The sequence below is a fragment of the Aricia agestis genome, chromosome Z (assembly GCF_905147365.1).
Source record: "Aricia agestis chromosome Z, ilAriAges1.1, whole genome shotgun sequence".
Classification (NCBI taxonomy): domain Eukaryota; kingdom Metazoa; phylum Arthropoda; class Insecta; order Lepidoptera; family Lycaenidae; genus Aricia; species Aricia agestis.
In genome coordinates, this window is record NC_056428.1 from 29,439,413 (window position 1) to 29,455,278 (window position 15,866).

A 15,866-nucleotide genomic window follows, 5' to 3' on the forward strand; every position below is an offset into this window, starting at 1 on the left:
AACAAAATATAAAATGTCCGGGGACCGCTAATGTAGATGTTTGATTTCACATAACATTACAGTTTAAGGGTCAGTTCACAGCGACCTGAATCGAAAGAATCAGCGACTATAAACTAAAAGTCAATAAATATTATTTTATTACTTTTTAAAGGTTTTTGTCGGGGTTTTTTTTTAATTTCTTAATTTAATTTTATTGTTTACGTTGTAATAAGTGTTGTTACACTTCTTACAACGTGAGAAATAATATAGAATAAATTAAAAATCTGTCAAATACCCTGTTACATACTAATTAGTACCTACCTAGCTAGGTACACACACCAAGTGTAACATTTTGTCCTTTGGACCGCCCTTACCGCGCACGTAATAAGAGTTTTGAAGTTCTTCTGTTACACCTGACGTGTGATTAATTATTGGATATTTTATGTAATCGAAATTTCGATTGAATGAAGACTCATTATTTTAATCCTTCGATCGTGATTCGTGGATCCTCGAAAACCTAATGTTATTCTATTGTGTCTCGCTCACCGGTGGCTTGGTGGGTTAATTAAATTTTTAAATAGAGAACTAAAATCATCTAAAAATAAAGTTTCACGTAAATATCTGGCAGTACGATATAATATGTAAATAGAACACGCTGATTAAAGAGATTAAATTATAACATTTGCATTACAAGCACAATATTTTATTTTTATTTTATTTCCCGTTTCGTGGCAACCCTGGCATATCTGCTCGGTATCTGTCATCGGTGGCGGCATCGTGCGACATCAAAGGCGTTTCGTTACTGTAGGGACTAATATTGCTATACTCACAGACTACTTAGGGATACTACGTATGCTATACTGTACCCACGTTCAAATAAAGCCTTGTCGAACTGTACGGTACTCAGTACACAATAAAATTTAAATCAATGGGTAAACAAGAACAAATCAAAAAAAATATTATCATTGGACTGTAGAGTACAAAATTGCCATCGTTAATCGATTGCAAATCGATTGGTAATTTGGTACCAAAATTATTTGGTACCTACCATGAAATGAACATCACTATGCGAAATCCGGGCTCGCTGCTCGAGTCTTGACGCTAGGCTCCGGCCAAAAATTATTGATTTCGAACAGAATACGCAGTATTATCCTACAAATTTAGGAAGACGAGCAAAACAACAAGGACTATGCAATTTAGTACAAATTTTAATTGATATTATTATAGTGCTCGCCGACGTGCTTCCTTGAATGCCAAACAAAAATAAAGGAGGGAAATGTATTCTAATTTAAATCGTGTCGTAGTTTGTTGAACAATGCTTGAAATTAGTTGTTCTGGTATTATTGTCATAAGATATAAATCGTTTTAAAAATACAAATAATCACAAGCCAAATGGAGGATTTACGCTCCAAACATAAGTCCATTCAAAGTGCTGCACATCACATAGCTTTGGATTGTATCCATCCTCAGGTAAGTTATTATGCATTTATTATTGTATTCGCAACTGAAATAAATGCAATTTTACTAACTTATAATAGGAACTATAATATTAAAAAATATTGGTATTAGATGGTATTAGGTTAGTCATAAGTGTACAGTTTGCCTTCAACTCGCAATATATAATACACATAGGGAATACATACAACTCGACTCTGCTTAATAATTTCTTTATATAAGTATTTATCGTTATATTGCTAATATTATAAGAAATAAACGCACTAGCACTTGTTCACAGTGTGGTTTGTTCACTATGTCTGTACCAATGGATTCAACAGTCAGTTCATGGCTCCCCTTACCATGTCCATCCCTATCCCTCCCCCGTCCGCCTGCAGCACGCGTTTCAAGCACAGCACAGCCCACAGATGTTTCACCCGAAGGGTCTTAAACCACATATTGTAAGTATTATTTCTTTAGTGCTATTTTGTATCACTTCATGTTATTTGTGTGTATCATCATATTTATGTATAATTTCTAGGACCACAGGGCATATGCTACTCCTAGTGATAGTCCAATCCTGGGCCGAGCACTATGTCTCACACCAAAAGGAAGTCCTCTGCCTGGCCGCATTTCACATTTGAATGAAAAATTTCAAGAGTCCCTTACCTTAAATTCTGACACTGATGCTTTGGTTGCTAAAATAAGTGCTATGTTTCCAACTGTTAGTGAGACGCACATCAAAATTTTGTTAAAAAAGTAAGTTACATACCAAAGTATATTTACTTTCTGGTAATTATTTTCTGAATTCATAAAAGCTGACACCGAAACTTTTTTTTCTTTATTAATTACCTACTTTATATTTTTAGATATTACAATCGTGAAGCCGTGGTAATAAGTGCATTGCAAGTTGAGAAACATCCGATCACAACACCTGGTCCACTCTCCATGTCTCCGTCAGTTCACCGGTTGCAGAAAGGGGCTATGGGGGTGTACTCAGCTCTACAATTGGCAAAAGGAGTGTCCGGTTCTATGCATAGCTCTAACCATTTAACTCCAATGACAGGAACACCACAAGGTAACATAATATTATAGTTCATTTATTATTATTATAGTTATCTTAATTGGTTCTCTGGAACTGAAAATATCCTAAAAATCGGTATAAGGATACCTTAAGTCCTTCCCCAGGACTCGAGGTTACCAATTTTGTGAGAAATCTTCACTAATACCAATTTTTACCAATTCTGGTTTAGCAGCTTAAGCGCAAATTATTAATGTTTATCATGTGGGATCCATACATTTTTCCAAGATAAAAACCATATAATGTCCTTCCCAAGGGACCTGGAATGCAGATACTTTTATCTGCATACCAAATCTGATTTCAAATCATTTCAGTAATTTAAGCATGAAGAGATAATGAACACACTATAGCATTTGTAATATTATATTGGTCTGGATTATTTTTTATTTAGTTTAATTTAGTCAGTTAATAAGGAAAGTACTTTTAATTTTTGTTTTCAAGGTTCTCCACTTCTATTAAGACCAACTTCTGGAGCCTCCAGTTATTATGGAACAACAAGGTCATATGATGGACAAACTAAGCACCAATCACCAAAAATGAAATTAAAGTAAGTCTTTCACATTTGGTTCTCTCTCAAAATATTACAACCTTCATATATTTTTATCATATCTTATGTTCAATCTCTTAACTCTAAAACATATACATTACCTATCACATTGAATTCTATTGATATTACAAAAATGTATAAAAAAGTGACCATAATATGATTAAACATCTGACAATCTGATAAACTTATGTGACATACAGCCATAAAAATTTAAAACCTTTCATACAGATATATGAAGAGCATATTCCCAAAAGCAGAGGAAACATTAATATTAGATGTTCTCGCCAACAAAGATAACAATGTACAAAAAGCAAGTGAAGAACTAATTACTATGGGATTCAATAAAAAGGAAACATTAGTAAGTGCACAGAAGAAGAAGGAATCACCGCAACCACCTAAAAAAGTTGTAACCATCATGAAAACTTTAGAGGAAAAAAATGATTGTAAGTTGAGTTACTTACTCATATGAAATAATTTTACAGGTTTATAAACCTTCCAAATGCTTTTCTATATATGTAATTATACTGAATGCTTAGGATTTCACCAATATAGGAAAGTGGTATACCCCATCTTTTGGGGTACCTAAAATTCAAAGCAAAATAGCCAAAATAAGACTAGAATTATTATGAAACTGAGGTGTTATACCTTGCTCCTAAATCCCTAACTAGGTCTTGAAATATTATAAACTAGCGACCCGCCACAGCTTCGCATCGTTTCAGCCGCTTTGACTTCTATTCATTACTAGCTGTTGCCCGCGACTTCGTCCGCGTGGACTTCAGTTTATAGCGCTCGACGTCAACAAAATTGGTGTCAAAAGCTTAAAAAAAACCCTTGTACCTCAAATCAAAACAGATGTGCAGTGTGCACATCATATTTCATTTTTTCAAATTACTTAAACTTTATATTTTATGCCAAATCTTAAAGCTTATTTAGCCCCCCAATTACACAACTTTACTCATAAACTATTAATTATATAAGTACTGAGTTATTATTTATATATACTGAGTACTGAGTTATTTAATTTAATAACGTTAATAACGTAATTACAAATAACAATCGAAGAAAATCGACACTCGAATGTAAGATGATACCACCTCTTATAGAAAGACTTTTGAGCAAGCGTCAGCGCGATGTAGGAGACGGCGCCATCTATTATGAATTTTTGGAGCTAACTTAATTTGAACAAATTTACGCATTTTCACCCCCTTACAACCTTTTTTCCAGTAAAAAAGTAGCTTATGTCCTTTTTTTTTTTTAAAGAAGGCAGGTCGCTGTAGCCCTGACGTCACTGCGACCCATGAGGATCTATTGTGACTCCTTCGTACTAGAGTATCATCCCTAACCCAATACTGCTCATAAATTGAACGATATGGTTGGGGTTGGTGCCACGAATTTCCTTTGTGGACGAGTATTCTTGGCGACCAAGGTGGCTGTTCCTGCTCTGTAGTAGAGCAGGGCAGTCGAAGAGAAGGTGAATAGGTGTTTCATCCTCCTCCTCAATCTGCAAGTCGTTATGTTACAAATACCCATTCTGTTTAGGTGTTTGTTGAGCTTGCAGTGCCCAGTTAGGCTTCTGGTAAGGATTCTTAATTGGTTCCTACCCAAGGTGAGCACTAATTCTGATTGTTTCTTTTTGAAGTCAGGAATTAGTGCCTTGGAGTGTTCAAGGCCAGGGGTCTCAGCCCATTGCTTCCTGCATAGTCTGTGACCCCATTCCTTGAGCACTTGCTTTGTGGTACTGGGAGTTATACCACAGACTGGTTCTGGACCATATATTCTCTCGGCCCCAAGCCTAGCCAGTTCGTCAGCGGTTTCATTGCCGGGGACGTTGCTGTGGCCCGGGACCCATACTAGGCGGATGTTGTTGTTCCTTCCTAGCATGTTCAACGTCTCAACGCATTCCAGAACTAATTTGGACGAGACTTCTGCGGCAGTCAGTGCTTTAAGTGCGGCTTGACTATCGGAGAAGATAAAAACGTTTTTTATTAACTAGGGCCATCTCCAGGCTTTCTAGTGAACAACCGAGGATAGCGAAGACTTCAGCCTGAAACACGGTCGAAAACTCCCCCAAACTGGCGTATTTGCCTTTTGGTGGCCTGCCCCCGTAGAATCCGGCTCCCGCACGGTTGTCTTTCCTTGATCCATCCGTGAACCAAACTATGTCGCTAGGGCGGACATCGATTGGGATTTTTCTTTCCCAGTCCTCCCTGGAAGGTATAAAAACCTGGTACTGCTTCGAAAAGCTATACACCTTGCTCATGGCATCTGATGGCATGGCCATGATAGGTGATTCACTGAGAGACTGTTCCAGATGTCGAAATGGGGTGGAGACCCAATTTGTCCTACCCGCCGTCCTGGCTCTGAGAGCCACTATTTTGACCTCCATCTGAACAAGCAGAGGAAGCGGATTTAAGTTGATCAGGGCCTCGAGAGAAGCGGTGGGTGTTGACGAGAGTGCACCCGTGATTATTAGACATGCCAGTCTCTGTACGCTGTTTAGTCTTTTATTACAGTTTACTTGTTCAGCCTTTTTATGCCACATTGCGCTGCCATATGTGGTAATCGGTCTCACTACGGCTGTATATAGCCATAGCATTGCCTTCGGCCGAATACCCCATTTAGAGCTGACAAGCTTCCAACAGGAACCCAGAGCTCATCTAGCCTTTTTCGTAATATACTCGATGTGTTTATTCCAAGTGAGTCCTTTGTCTAGGATTACTCCTAGATATTTGACATCACCCGCAAACTTAATAGTTTTCCCGAAGAGTGTTGGGGGTCTTAGTCCTCCTTTTTGGTGAAAGGTATCAAGACCGTCTTATCAGCGTTTACTGTTAGCTTGACCCTTTGGCATCAATCCTCGACGATTCTTAGTGCTGACTGCATCAACCCAGCGACCACCGATGCGCATTTTCCCACCACCATAATCGCCAGGTCGTCAGCGTACCCTTGAGCGTAGTAACCTATGAGGTTCAGTTCCCTTAGTAGCTCATCCACTACCAGGGACCATTCCAGGGGCGACAGCACACCTCCTTGTGGGCAACCTTGTGTCAGCCTGATTTTGAGTGTCAGGTCCATAATGTCCTTTCTCAGGCTTTAGACTATCTGTATAAAAAATTTCATTACAATCGGTTCGGTAGTTTTGGCGTGAAAGCGAGACAAACAGACAGACAGAGATACTTTCGCATTTATAATATTAATTATTAGTATAGATTACTACCCGTGGCCCGCATTGGTCGGTACCGCCGCAAAAGCTTCATCCCGCAATTTTTAAATCTATAATATCTTCGAAAATTTTCATTCATTTAAATCATATATGCAGTAAAGGGCCATATAGATCTACATTAAATCAACAATGTATTTAAGTTATTTAATTGGATAAGAATTAATGCTGTATTTATTAAAATTGCTTCGAATATTAGGCATTATTTGTCGTAAAAAGTAAATGACAAAAAAAATTATTGTGGCATATCCATAAGAGATAGACATATACAATCGCGGAGTTTTCTGTAGACCTTTTCAATGTACAATACTTGGTACATTATTTTGATAATTCTCGTTGGGTTCAGCCTGCGTTTGCAATGTAAGCGAAAAAAATTTAGTTATTTACGACATCATTAATATTAGTAAGTATACTTATAAACCTTCCTCTTGAATCACTCTATCTGTTAAAGAAAACCGCATCAAAATCCTTTGCGTAGTTTTAAAGATTAAAGGGAACAAAGGGACATGAGGAAAAAAAAGCGACTTTGTTTTATAATATTATGATTTACTTTTAGTAAGGGAAAAACTTACAAAGAAGTATAGTAAAGTGGCAGAGAGGGTAGTGGCTATTGCACTAGAAAGTGTTGACTACTATGAAGAACGGGCAGAACAGATTCTTGCAGCGGTACTTATGGAAGAAGAGAACCCTAAACCTGTCAAATCAGACGTCAAAGAAAACAAGCCTAAAATTATCAACGAGCCAAAAAATGGGTATGTAGAATTTTTGTACTAAAATTCCAGCCACTAATCACCATCTTAAACAGACTGTCAATATAATATTTTAAGTGCACATTTTATTACTACATAACTATATTATACTAACAAAATATGTTTAATGTAAAGTAGTAACACAGTTTCACACTCATATCATACTCAACTTTACTTTAAAAATTGGTAAAACTTTCCAAAATTTAATCATATTATAACATTTCCGTTCGTTAAATTTATACACATATTATGCTTTTTTGCTTGAATTCAGATGTTGTACAAGTATGGTGACATAATGAAAAAAGCATTTTCCGAGAACATAATAATAAATTACAATTTATAGACACATATTTAATATCATATGTTACTTGTGCAACCAAATTATTTTCCTTTTTTGTGGTGAGATTGATAAATTAGAACGTAGCTTAAAAACATAGGTTTTGTTTTACTTAATACAGTAGGCATATGGATAAATATTAATATGCTAATGGTCAATGTAGTAGGTATCGAACTAATAATGCACATGTTAATGATAAACGCAGTATTATTATGAGTTCTTTGAGCTATCATTCAAACACTAATTCGACTTACTGTATAGTACAATAAATAGGTAATTTGGTCTTCGAATAAAGACTTACCGTTATTTGACGTGATGAATCGTTAGGGAGGCATGTCAAGAGGTCACAGAAAAATTAAAAAGGTCGCGCTAATTGCTGTTTTTGAGATCCAAAAAATTAATAAAAAAAATTGAAATGCTTTTTTTCGGAAACTATTGGGTTTAGGAAAAAGTTTTTTAAATAAAAAATGTAGAGGGCATTGCGAACTATATTTCTTGTCATTAGAGTGAGATCATCCGACTTAAAACACAAAAAATAGAGGGCGCTAATGGATCAAAAAAGTGTTACAACGGTATTTTCGATAGGAAAAAATGTTTTTTTTTCATAATAATGTAAATTAGAAAGTTGTTCGTCACAAAATTAGCTACAACTTTTATACAAACAAAATTTTTATAAAACTAACTGTTTTCGAGCTGGAACTTGTCGAAGTGTACAAATTGTACATTATGTACCGTGCCGTTGCACAGTCTTCATGCAATGCATTTTTTTTATTCAAATGAAATATTAGTAATTGCTTTTTATTTTTTATATCAAAAAAAAAATTGATAACATGACTTGATTTGTACAAAAAATGAATATTGACTATATTTCTTTACAAAATATAGTAGTCCTAATATCGTTGAAACTAAAGTCGAATTTCGACCATTGGGCGATCTCTAGAAATTATAAATTTATCATCAAAATAACAAAAACAATGAAGTTAGTACAATAAAAAATTAATAATATTTTTTTGTCAATTCGAAGTTTGTATTAATAAGTGAAATGACATTTTTAAAAGCATCTTTTTTCATAGGAACTGGTATTTCTTAATTAATTGATTTTGCTTTGCTAATAATTGAAAGTTTTCTTGTTCATTATTTACTTTATTATTGATGCTTTGGAAAATTTCTTTCTTATTTCTTCGTTTCGTGTTTCAACTTTTAATTTTTTTGATTTTATTTACTGTAAATGTTAGTAGAAACAAATACAACAATAAATTAAAATTGGTAAACTTAATTTGTGTGGTCAGTCCTTCTAGATATACGCAAAGTCCGGTCTTTCTAGGGTTTATGGCGCTCAAAAAAATTTTGTTTGAATCAAAGTTGTAGCCAGTTTTGTGACGAATAACTTTCTCATTTATATTATTATGAGAAAATAATTTTTTTTCTATAGAAAATACTCCGCAATAAAGCGCCCTCTACTTTTCGTATTTTAAGTCGGATTTCGTCACTCCAATGACAAAAAATGTAGTTCGCAATGCCCTCTATATTTTTTAATTAAAAAACTTTTTCCTAAAACAAATAGTTTCCGAGAAAAAAGTATTTCAAATTTTTTAATTAATTTTTTGGATTTCTCAAAAAACAGCAATTAGCGCGACCTTTTTAATTTTTATGTGACCTCTTGACATGCCCCCCTAACGCTCTAAAAGAACGCTCAATTTTTCGTTACATATTGACTGTATCAGTAGGTACTTTTAAAATCAAAGTACTCAAGAGATTTTTAAATTCACATAAGCCTCGGCCTAGTTCAGAAATATTTTGGGTATCTTGCTGTTGGCTTATTTTAAAATGATAGCACTTCTTAAGGCATATTTTGAGTAACTGTTTATCAATCTCTCCCCGTGAGCATCAGCCATTCTCATTGGTTTCGTGGGTAGTATCAGCGAGGAGCGGGAGGCGAGTCCCCGGCCCGCGCCCGTCGCGCGACGCCTCAAGATTTGGACCGAGCATCTGAAGTATGTTGCATGACGGTCGAACGGTCCTATTAAATTTAACAAAATTGAAAATAACGAATAACGCACTACTTTTTTGGAAGTCGGATAAAATATTAGACAGTCAATTTACAACGGAGGGGTGGATAAACTGTTCATGTTAAATCAATGCGGAGTTTTTCCCTACTTAATTTAAAGAGAAATAATATTAATTCTATGTCAATGACTAAACAACTAAATTAAATAAAAAAAAAAAAGACTGATAGGATAATTTATTTGTTGCAATGAAGTGCCATTTATGTATTTAATAATATGTGATTTAATGGGACCTATCTTAGACCTCGTTTGAAAGGATTTCTTTAGTATGGTGTGACTTATCTTTAGGCATGGATTTTCATAACTGTTACACATTTAAAGTAACAGTTAAAGCTTACTTCAGAATTGAAAATATAAAAAAAGATTCATAAGAATTTGAAATTTAGACCCAGTTTTGTCGTATTGCTTATTACAAACAGTAATTAATTTACTGCATTTTATTTTGAAAGTGTGAAACAGTTTTGAAATTCAGTGTGATGTCATTGTAAGTGAGAGGTACTATTAAGATATTGTATTGTATGCTTTATAATAAAAGTACAGGGTTTGTTGAATGTAAGTCATAGAGCTATATTATATATTTTTGTTTTCTTTGCTTAATTTAGTCTTAATATTGTCGTATTTAATAAAATATTGTACTTATTGTAATAAGAGTTTCAATTTTTTGTTTCTTGTATGTGTATTTTCATTGTCAAGTATTTTATTTACTTCATAAATATCATGTTTTTATTGTATTGTGTTAGCTAATATGTGACGTGCATTGTTTAGACTAGAGTTAGGTCATTTTCATATTCATTTTATTTGTTTTGGCTATTGTAAAGTGTTATTTTTCTTTAACATTATTATGTTGTCATTTGTATAATCAATGTTATTTTATCTGTCCTTATAATTATTCGTACATAAGAACTTGAAGAATAATATTTAATATGTTAATGGGGAAAAAGCTATCCAGCTGGAGCCTGGAAACAAAATAACAGCAAAAACAATATGTAGGCTAGATAACTGAAAATTTGTGGATTTTATCGTCAGTAATATTATTACAACAGATAATAATTATTGATAGGTTTGGAAAATAAATCTTAGTAAGGGATGGTAGGGCTATAGGGTACCAGAAGTTTAAAGTATTATTGTTCTTGTCAACCTGACATAAGAGCTATTATGCTCTGAACCTCAGTTACCACATCATACCCTACTCTCCCATATTGTCACTTGTATTTAGCTAGTCGATGTGATGCGTAGAATAGATTTGAGAGGTTTTCGCTATTACCGCACAGGCTTATATAGTGTTGTAGGTAGGTTCCATATTATGTCGAACAGCCCTAGTAGACAAGTGGCAAGCGATTATCGTAAACGCTAACAAAATGTATGCGATTTGACATAAGTCATCGCTTCGCCAGCGAATACTAATGTCAAATCCCATACATTTTGTGACGTTGGCATTGGCATTTACGATAATCGCTTGCCGCTTGTCTAGGCCCTCAGATATTAATTTGTGAGATGTCTTAGTTTAAAATATTTCCTTGTATGTACATAGAACTACACGAGTATTCTAGACATCACAATAATATGTTTTTATAGTTAGGTATAAAATGTGTTGTATGTTGAGTAATTTTGGGACTTATTTTTCAGGCCAATTTTAAAAACGAGTAAACATGTGGAAAACAAGTATAAGTCTCAGTATTCTGTGCCGTCCAATGGTCCCAATCCTTCTTTAAGAAATGGACCTAAAGACAGTTTGTTGTTGTAAGTATCCAAGAAAAATTATAATAATTACACGAAATAATATAATATGTAAAACTTGTCTATCTCTTCTTAATATGAATCTTTTTAGGGTTCCGTACCCAAAGGAGAGGCTCTCAAACAAAAGACTCTTTTTTCCTATTTTTGCTATAAAAGGGTACGGACCCTTCGTGTGCGAGTCCAATTTGTACTTGGCATTTTATTTCGGCGTTTCGAAAATAAAATTTTACTGTTTCCGTCGTGAAAATTACGATTTGAATCATGTTTTTTCCTTCCCAATGTATACTTACTCTGAATTTGTGCACCTACAGTGCACAGTGACTTCAGTGAATCTGATTCTTAGACATTTTATGACGGACCTACATACTTTGTTCGGACTATGTTGTTGGGCTTGATATAGCGCGACTACAATTTTGGCAGTGAGTATATGTGTCAACTAAACTCAATGGTAATTTAACTTTTTTATTACAGGGAAGACTACATGACTTGGAACGGTCCTAACCCTGAGATCAGACATGGCAAATGCATTAAGGCGGAAGGCCCAGAGCCTAGGACACCTAACCTGTCGACACCGAAAGGCGCATCGAATTTGGCTAAAGGCCCAGCTGGACTCGCCAAGGGGTCAATATACCAGAAACTCAACAAGAAAATCTCGTATAGTGTAAGTTACCTAAAACAAATGTTACTGGCGGCAGTATGTCTGAAAAACATACATAATGGCCTACGAATAATAAAAACCAAGGAAGAGTAACCGTGTCAAAAATTGGTTCGCGAGTCTACACAATGAGACCCGAATATATGTGTGGCCTACCTTTATTCATTTTATATTTCTTTATTTACATTTTTAGATTTTATATTTACAATATTTACAAGCACATAATATACACTTTCTTATGTATATTTACAATTTTACGTATACATATTTTAATATTTTATATGTATACATATTTTACATATTAACAAATATATATTTTATTTGTTAAGTAAACTTAATGTATACCAGATGGTCGATATCGATACGACAGATTATCGATAGCGGTTTATCGAGCAGTCGCACTATCGATATAACCGGTCCCGCCGGAGCGGCGCGCTCGCATGTTTTCTAGAACCTCCCCAGTCACTCCCCCGATACTGACGCGGAGCGCATGTCACTCGCTTGTTCGCCGCAGCCGCATCACTATCCTGTGTTTGAACTCTTTAAAATATCATTTCGTGCTATTATCATACTGTGCTTTTTCATCTCCTGTTCTGCACCTTCTTTCGAACTATAGATATGAACCTAGTGTATGTGCTTGGACAATATAACCTGCTGTATCAGTAAGTCTAGACTTTCATTACATACGGACCTCATCGCATACCTACTAGCAACCCATCGTATCCATATATGCATACTTAATGCATGTATTCGGTACACAATTTTGTGTATTTATAGAAGTGACAATAATTGTCAATGGCTATATTAGTAAAGAGTGTAAGAGCGCTTACAGACGAACGGCACGTGTCGGCGGCAGTCGACGGCAGACGTCGACAGTTTATCACGCTTGCAGTTGTGACGTAGCGCGTAAAGGTAAAGGTCCACAGGTCGGTATCGTACGCAACGGACGTCTCGCATCAAACGGATATTTTTTTTACAGTACGTCCACTGTATCGGCAGCGTACAGATTACCGACTAGACAGTATGTTTATCTTCAAATTAGTCCAAACAAAGTTTCAAAGTCAAAATTTCTGCTTTCGACTATTCCATCCACACCCCCCTTTTGAGCATTCATTTACTAGACTATTCGATAATCCATACGCTGCCGATTCAGCGGAAGTACTGTGAAAAAAATATCCGTTTGATGCGAGACGTCCGTTGCGTATGATACCGACCTGTGGCCGCTTACCTTTAGGCGGTACGTCACAACTGGGGGCCTACCACCACCTCTATTAAGCGACACCGTTTGACAGATAAGCAATAATTACTTAACGTCAAGCTAGCGATCTCAAAAAAGTTGATATTTCACAGCGGGTTTAACAATATTTAGCATTTTTTACTGTTTTTTAGTAAAATCATATTTGAAAAGTGAGTACGGTAATGTTATTGTAATCTTACAATAAAGCTTTCTGGAAACATGATCGTTTTAGGAAAGGTCGTGGTAGGTCCCCTGCAAGCGTCATAAATTGTCAACGGCTGCCGTCGGCTGCCGTCGACTGCCGTCAACTGCCGCCGACACGTGCCGCCGACGGCCGTCGACTGCCGCCGACACATGCCGCCGACACGTGCCGTTCGTCTGTAAGAGCGCTTAGTGTTTCGTAGCTATTGTCTTATTGTAGTGTGCGAAAAAGAACCAAATTCAAAACGGTTGAAGTATGAGAGTTACGTTTCTTTAGTTTCTATTATTCGTAGATAATGGCCCATCCAGGCCCCTTAGACAAAGTATCTTTCCTTACAAACGATGACGCAATTCGTTATCAAAATGTATGCGGTTTGACATAAGTCAACGCTGGATGACATTTGGCTTGCGAATACTAATGTCAAATCCCATACATTTTGATAACGAATTTCGTCATCGTTTTTAATGAAAAGGACTTTGGCTATGGTCTCAGATTTGTTGAGAGTACGTGACTGTTACTGAACTGACTGTTAGGACAGGAAATCTTATGCCGTGACATGATAATATTATATCAGTACAGCCTGGCCAAAAAGAGTAAAAATTGATTAAAGATTTTCCTAACAAGATTGTTGTCATGAGTGTGTAATTTACGTCAAAAATATGAAGCTACGAAGAACACTCACTCATTTTTTACTCTTTTTGGCCAAAATGTACATAGATAATATCTATTGTGTAGTTGACGGTCCTACGTCATTTAATTGGATTATGTCAGTTCAAAGTAAGTCGTGATATATCTGGCTGGGTCGACCTAAGTCCGACATAAGTTGACCAAACTACGTAGATTCGCCATCTGCAGAGTAAACAGAACTAACAAGTAGATCGACTTAGAAGACATCGGTCGGCGCGCGCCTAACTCTGAACTCAGCATTGTGAAACATGTCGAAAGTGACACTCGCGTCCAACTCGCGTATATTCGCCCGTTTGTTGGAAGTCGAGGTACTCCTTAGTTCTGTCTACTCTGCCATCTGCCTATGAATCAACTTATCTTTTCAACACACACTTTTGGAATGTCACGGTCATACTCACTGCTCACATCTTGTCCGGTCGCCACTTATGAAATTAAATCTGTAAAATGCGCAAAAGTTATGACGTATTTCGCAGACCAAAAATCATTGGGATAACAATAAAAGCATTTTGCAAGAAATTTTAAATAATAGGTCCTAATTTGTATGCATAGAAGTAATTCAATGAATTTCTTATAACTATATTTACATTATATATTTTCTAATTTCAGAGTGACGTAGGAAGAAGAACTTAATTTATCAAGAAAATATATTGAATAGCGGTACATTCCCCGTTTTGGTTTCATTAGATGAACACAGAAAATGGGCTTGCTTAGTGTAGAGCATTATATGATTTCATATTTTGTTCAAAATAGATGTTATAGTATAAGAGACTTTAACTCCCTTAGCTTAAAAATTGATCTCGAAAGGTTAGTATTATTATTATTTATATTTAGATGAACGTGAAATTGTTTAAATTTTTTTTAAATATGGCTACATACTTTCATTTTAAAGTTACTGTATCTTTTAAATCCCTGGCAACGCTTAGATATTTCGGCCACTAGTAATTTTTGCACTAGATAAGCCTCGTCCAAATAAATTTTATTAAATAAAAATGTTATACAATATAGTAACATTATACTAGCAGTATTGTTTTAAATGAATACCTTAGTATGTGCCAATATAATTTATTAGTATAATAGTGTGCAATATAGGTGTCGTAATAATGATCTCATTTTGTATTTAATAACTGGTTTTAAATACAGTATTCTTTACGGGTAAAGTCAGTACATAGATACTGAGAAATTATGTAGAAAAGTTTAACAGCCAAATAATTGACTAAATAACAAAACTAGCAACACATCATAATATGGAAAATGATTTTAAGCTACTGGTCTACTTGCTTGAATCTTTAATTCTTAATTAAATATATTGTTGCCCCTTTATTTTTTGTGTAAAAGGGATGATGATGGCATAATATTATTTAAATGTTATAATATTATTTAAATGTTAACGCAGGATTGCCGCTAGTGGGCCTAAAATTTTAATTACGTATTTAGTTTCGGTTTACTGTAATCGTGTTAATGTTATTTTTTTAGTCTAAAATATAAAATGCCCTCCATTTCATCGAAATTTATTTGTTTAATTATTACCATTAATCACAATATTATGATTATAGTGCATTTATTTTTTTATTAAATGTGTGAAAATGCGTGTTTATTAATGTAGTAAAATAAGTTTGGAGTTTGACATACGGCATACCTACTACAAAAATTACGCTATTAATAACTTCCATTAATTTGTAATACAGTATTTTTGTTAACATTAATAAACTAGTCTTCATTTAAAGAATAGACTTTTTGATGCCAAATATTTATTTTTCTATAAATATATTGTGTTATTTTGTAATGTATAAGATATTTCTAGCAAATTCAGTAGATCCTAGGTAAAATTTTACGTGTGTAAGTAGCAAAGTCTTGTAATAATTATAAAAAAACCGAACTGTTCCTTGTATATCTGTATACCAGTGACTTTTGTTGGAGTATACCGTATACGGCTTA

General features: G+C 35.0%; 1 protein-coding gene across 3 annotated transcripts; it reads left to right on the top strand.

The window, feature by feature from the left end:
* Positions 1-997: 997 nt before the first annotated feature.
* LOC121739239 lies at positions 998-14,939 on the top strand. 3 transcript variants are annotated; one of them, XM_042131596.1, is made up of 11 exons: positions 998-1,449; positions 1,715-1,874; positions 1,955-2,172; positions 2,283-2,491; positions 2,936-3,041; positions 3,270-3,484; positions 6,818-7,013; positions 9,264-9,341; positions 11,040-11,153; positions 11,622-11,811; positions 14,538-14,939. In XM_042131596.1, exons 2-11 carry the CDS (start codon positions 1,842-1,844, stop codon positions 14,559-14,561), a joined length of 1,383 nt encoding a protein of 460 aa, XP_041987530.1. In that variant the 5' UTR covers positions 998-1,449; positions 1,715-1,841; the 3' UTR covers positions 14,562-14,939. The 3 variants fall into 3 exon arrangements, with proteins under 3 accessions (XP_041987530.1, XP_041987528.1, XP_041987529.1); XM_042131594.1 differs by having other exon boundaries at positions 1,755-1,874; XM_042131595.1 differs by lacking the exon at positions 9,264-9,341 and having other exon boundaries at positions 1,755-1,874.
* The last annotated feature ends 927 nt before the right edge of the window (positions 14,940-15,866 follow it).